The 5,646-nt window shown below is 52.4% G+C and overlaps 2 protein-coding genes across 2 annotated transcripts; both read left to right on the forward strand.

Annotated features, from left to right (window-relative positions):
• Positions 1-283: 283 nt before the first annotated feature.
• Positions 284-2,785, forward strand: FIBRA_06110 (uncharacterized protein; the record flags this gene model as incomplete). The annotated part of the gene is made up of 7 exons (XM_012327849.1): positions 284-895; positions 960-1,039; positions 1,095-1,597; positions 1,662-1,903; positions 1,960-2,166; positions 2,219-2,378; positions 2,436-2,785. 7 exons carry the CDS (start codon positions 284-286, stop codon positions 2,783-2,785), a joined length of 2,154 nt encoding a protein of 717 aa, XP_012183239.1.
• Positions 2,786-3,067: 282 nt separating this feature from the next.
• FIBRA_06111 (uncharacterized protein) lies at positions 3,068-4,879 on the forward strand (the record flags this gene model as incomplete). The annotated part of the gene is made up of 6 exons (XM_012327850.1): positions 3,068-3,151; positions 3,206-3,612; positions 3,664-3,877; positions 3,925-4,397; positions 4,454-4,769; positions 4,826-4,879. 6 exons carry the CDS (start codon positions 3,068-3,070, stop codon positions 4,877-4,879), a joined length of 1,548 nt encoding a protein of 515 aa, XP_012183240.1.
• Positions 4,880-5,646: the final 767 nt, after the last annotated feature.

A 5,646-nucleotide genomic window follows, 5' to 3' on the forward strand; every position in this document is an offset into this window, starting at 1 on the left:
GATGGGTTTGGGCAAGGCATGTGCTCCACCCTTGTGTCTCGGTGCGCTGTGGTGAACTGATGAGCGCACACAGACCCTGCAGACGATCGCGTTCCACGCATTCTTGCGCGAGCGCACCGTTGCGCCTTTCTTGGTGGTCTGTCCGCTGAGCGTGTTAAACAACTGGGTGGAGGAATTTCGTAGGTTTGCGCCTGAGGTGCGCGTGCCCTTCTCTGTGCGCAAGATTCTAAGTTGCCTGATGCACTCATTCGTGGTCACACGCGCGTTGCAGATTCCCGTCGTCATGTATCACGGGTCCCCTGACGAGCGCGTGGAGCTGCGGCGCACTAGGATGGTTTTCTCGGAAGAGGACATGAAGTACCAGAACAGAATGTTTGGACGAGACGGGACGATGCCGCCTGCGCCTGCGTCGGCTCCGCGGGGTAGGAAGAAAGCTGCCAGAGGTAAGGCTGTAAAGGCGAGGACTACCAGGGGCGCTGTCCGCACAAGACCGCGACCAGACAGTGACGGTGATGATGATCAATCCGCCACATGCAGAAAGGGCGGTAGACGAGATCAGACCGTTGATTCGAATGATGAAGTAGAAGCGGAACCGAAGCGACAGGCGAGGCGAAGCATGCAGGGGCGACGTGGAGCAGTCTCTACTGAGCAGAAGGACGAGGAGCCCAGTAAGGGTAAGCCCAAGCTCCCGTCAAACCAGCATACGAATTTCCCCGTGGTGATCACGACGTATGAGATGTTGATGAAGGATCGCGTGCATCTTGCTGAATACTACTGGGGCTTCATTGTCGTGGACGAAGGCCACCGGCTCAAGAACATGGATTGCAAACTCATGCGAGACATCAAAAGACTTAATTCGGCTGCCCGAATGGTATTGACGGGCACCCCATTGCATGTGCGTGGTATCAATCATAGATTCCACATGTATGGTCAAGCTCATTTCCCGTGTGACATCGTAGAATAACCTCGCTGAATTGTGGGCATTGCTCAATTTTGTGCTGCCGGACGTGTTTTCTGATCTCGAGGCCTTTGAAGAATGGTGAGTTCTCTGCCCCATCTGATCCAGGGCGCAATCGCTCATTATTTGGCGACAGGTTCAATTTACCGGTGCTGCAGGCTACGCTCTCGGCGTCGCGCTCCTCCCAGCTGATCCACTCGCTCCACTCCATCTTGCGTCCATTCTTGCTCCGAAGGCTCAAAGTCGATGTGGAGACGAACCTCCCGCCAAAGAAGGAATATGTACTCTATGCCCCGCTGAGCGAGCGCCAGCGCGAAGTATATGACGCTATTGTCAACGGAGGTCTCCGGGCTCTGCTAGTGAAGGAGGGGCAGGAGAAAGAGAAGAAAGAGAAAGCGTCCGTCGTCGAACTTGATGGCGATAGTGAGGAGGAAGTGTCCCTTAAAGCGAAGCTTGAAGGTGGGAAGAAAAACGGACGAATGAGTACTAGGCGCTCCAAGAGGAAAGATTATGCTGTTGATGGGGATGACGACGAGTATTTTGCCAAACTAGAGTCTGGGCAGCTCGAGGCTCAGAGACAGAAAGAGAGGGAGGAGAAGGCGGAAGACCTTGGCCGCGACTGGCAGCGCAAGTCGATGGGTATGTATTTGAAGTGTCATTTGTTGATGTGTTTCAGGCGGCTGAGATTTGACTCTACACTCAGTGAAAAAGGTGAACAACATGAAGTTGCAGAACACCGTGATGCAACTTCGAAAAGTCTGTTCTCATCCCTTCCTCTTCAACTGGCCGGCCGATCCCGATACCCATCAGCCTATATTGAACGAAGAGCTCGTCAGTGCAAGTGGCAAGATGATGATCCTAGATCGGCTGCTTGAGGAGCTGTTCCTCAGAAAGCACAAAGTGCTGCTCTTCAGCCAGTTCACCACGATGCTTGACATTATTGAGGTACGTATGTAGCGTGCTTAGCTATGGGTGAAGGTATTCAAACATAGGTGAGCTAGGATTGGGCGATTGAGCTTAAAGGATGGTCAATATGTCGCATCGACGGTTCCACGTCGATGTCCGAGCGACGAGAGGAGGTCAGCAGGTTCCAAAATGGAGGCGATGCTCCAGATGCCCCCCGTCTCTTCTTGCTCAGCACTAGAGCTGGTGGACTTGGTCTGAACCTAGTTGCGGCAGATACAGTCATATTTTATGATCAAGATTGGGTACGTCTGCTCAAATGCTCGTGACAGTACACGACATTCACATTGTTGCTAGAATCCACAAATGGACCTACAAGCACAGGACCGCGCACACCGCATTGGTCAGACAAAGCCCGTGCTAATATTTCGTCTGGTTAGCGCGCATACAATAGAGGGGAAGATCATGCAGCGAGCTAAGGAGAAACGAAAGTTGGAAGCACTTGTTATTGCCAAAGGTGCCGTGTCACTGTTACCCAGCCATTAATCTATACTCACATTCACTGTTGTCTTAGGTCAGTTCAAGTCTCCCACGTTGGCATCGGGTCGCAGCAGGCCAGAGACTATGGCCGAGATGGCAGCGGCTCTACTCAGGCTCGAGGGCGAGCAGATTCGAGTGGTCCCAGACACTGCTGTGGGGAAGGCGAGCGTCATAAGCGACCAAGAACTCGACATGCTATTGGATCGAAGTCCAGAAGTCTTCGCCGACCGAGGTAAAGGCTGGACGTCTGCTGGTAAAGTTGCAGAAGGGAAGCGGGCAGAAGCTGAGGCTGAGAGGAAGACGGCGTTCGCCGTCTACGAGACCCCCGTCGACGAGACGGCTGGCTTGTTGGCCGGCATGCTGGACGAAGATGATGAATCGTAGTCTTTATCCTAATAGATAGACGAGTATGATATATCCGGGCGGATGCTAGCGCATACTTTTGGAGGAGATATAGGTGTGTCTAAGCTTGATAACGACTTATTGCCTACCTCGTTAATACAGTATTCAAGGATCATATAGTGTATCATGAAGTTAATGTTAATTTTGTAAAAATCTCGCTTATCATCTATTGGTCAAATTTCCACGGTTCTTGCATCGCGACCTCCATGGTCAATGCGGATCATGCTGCTAGCTTACTCACGACGACCTTAATCTCTTGCTCCCATGTCTGTCCTCATCCTCCCGCCAGAGCTTATCCTCGAAGTGCTCAAACTGCTCGATTATCGAGGACTGGTATTATGTACTGGGGTATGCCCAGTGCACTGACCACCCGCTACTGAAACCTAACAATATCACGCTCAGGTGTGTAGACTATTTCGAGTGGCGATCAAAGACTCCGCCGAGCTACGGTACAAGATCGAGCTCGCTGCTGATGGGATGGCTGACGGCCCGCCGGGTATGCTGAGCATCGCCGAGCGCCTGAAGTTACTGCTCGATCGCCGTCGACGGTGGCGTATGCTCGACTGGACGACGGCGGTCCCAGTGCCCATCCCGGGCGCATGTCAGGCGTACGAGCTGGTCAGTGGTGTGTTCGCCAAGTCCATGGGAGCGGCACAGTTTGTCGGCTCGCGTCACCTTATCACTGTGAAGTTGCCGACGCGCACACAAGGGCCGACGAGACTTGTCAGGGAGGACTTAGGTGTAGCCACACGAGACTTTGCGATAGACCCATCGCAGGATATCATGGCTCTCGTGGATTCCGACGAAGGGTGAGTCTGCATAGTGTCGGAACTTCGCGTAGATAGCTGATGGACGTGCAGTTATGAGCAAGGGTTGGAACTCAAAGTCCATATTCGAACAATAAGTACGAATGAGAAGCACCCAGAGGCCAAAGGTCTCGAATTGCGCGCCCCTCTTCCGATTGAGTTGGGTTCCGCATTTACCCAAATCGTCGATGATGTCGTCGGGACCTTTTACTGGATGCACGGACCATGGCTAACTATCTGGAACTGGAAGACTGGCGAAGTCCTCGTGGTGCGTATGCTATTGGTGCATGCCCTCACTGTCTCACGTTATCTCAGTGCTGCGATATGGATGACTTGCCTCCCGGAACATGGGATTTCTCCTTCCTCTCAAACCGGGCGTTCATGTTGACCACAACTCGGGACATGGGAACGATTGAGCTATACGCTTTTGGTGGTGACACAGCCACCCGTGCTCCGGCTCATGTCGCAACACTGCAGCTCCCTCCTGTGAGACTCGGGCGTGAGTTGCAACAGTTTTCCACTCACTCTGGCCCTTTCGTGCACGCAACCACCCCCAACAAACCATTCGCAGTCTCACGAGACTCCCGGATACACTTCATGACATTGCTGTATGGTTTTCGAGCCCCGCGGTTTCACCTGTTTGTACACAATCGTTTCTTGCTCTCCTTTATTCCGACGGACTGTCGCTCTGGAAGCTCGTGGAACTATGAGATCCGGCCGTGGTACACCTGGGGTCCGGACCATACAAGACTATTATTGGAGGATAATATCTCGTTCCAGTGGCTCCGGTGCGTGCGACTGGTGTTTCATTCCTGAGTGCTGTGATAAATTTCCCTGTTTGAAGGTATGTGCATGGCCAGCGAGTTGTGCTGCCACATCTACACACCGATGTAGGCAAGGCGGAACGCACCTTGCGCGTTCTGGACTTCAATGTGCACCCAAAGCGTATCGACGATTTCACAAACGATCCTACTTTTCAGGAGAGAGCCGAAGAACTCGGGGCCAAATACCATATGAGGGCGGAACCATCCACCGTGCCCGCAGGTGCTGTATTCAAGCATGATATTGTAACCTCTCTGCCCTACTGGGAATCTCAGAGGATGGGTGCTTTCGATTACTCCGGTTTTATGATTGACGACGAAAGGATAATTGGAATGAAGGTATGTACAGCTTTAAGGTTGTAAAGATGGTGCTCATGCACCGATATCTGTTTCAGTCAAGAGCACATGCGAGCGGAGACATGACCGATGTCGATGTGTACACGTTTTGACTTTTGTACGGCTACACGCCTCTTGGACGGGGTCTATTATATCTGCGGAGATCATAGATCACGCAAACGAACTTCTGCCTCCTACATTATGCGTGAGTACTGAGTGTCGCTTGTTTAGAGCCCCTAGCAAGTAACGCTCTTGTCTCTTCAACCCTGAGTTTTTGCTAATCGTGCCATTGCAACGGCGTTGTGTCTTTCGGCTAATTGAATAACATTATACTGCTAAGCTATTCTAGTGCTAATGGCCTGGATAAGCGGCTAGAGAGCCCCCATATTAGGGTTAGGTGGTATGACATAATTGGGGCTAAGTTGGTTAGGCATTGTGGAGCATTCATCTTTCAAGCTCAATCGTATCGCCTTCCTTCCCATCTCTCAGATTTCTTCGTCAGGTCGTCTTACGAGAATATTTCAGTCGTACTCGGGGAAATTTCCACTGAACATACACAGAAAGTAATGTCGACCGAGGCTACACCATCACCCGACGTCCTCGTCTCAATCCCAGACGTCGCCGCAGTCCACATCCTCGGCGAGTCAAGCGTAGAGTTGGGCAAAGGAAACCTCACGTTGATCCTGACGGAGTCGGCAAAGCTTACTGCTCCCACAACCCCTGCACCTGACGGTGCCGGCCATACACCAGTTTTGACGTTGACTGTAGGCTCAGCCGCGTTCCCCCTGTTCACGACGACTGTCTTTGGCACGTTGGAAAACGACCTGAGAGCGTATGTGTTTACGCCAGAGATCGGCGGGGGGGGGGGGGGGGGGGGGGA

The sequence above is a fragment of the Fibroporia radiculosa genome (assembly GCF_000313525.1).
Source record: "Fibroporia radiculosa TFFH 294 genomic supercontigs, scaffold6046, whole genome shotgun sequence".
Taxonomy (NCBI): Eukaryota; Fungi; Basidiomycota; class Agaricomycetes; order Polyporales; family Fibroporiaceae; genus Fibroporia; species Fibroporia radiculosa.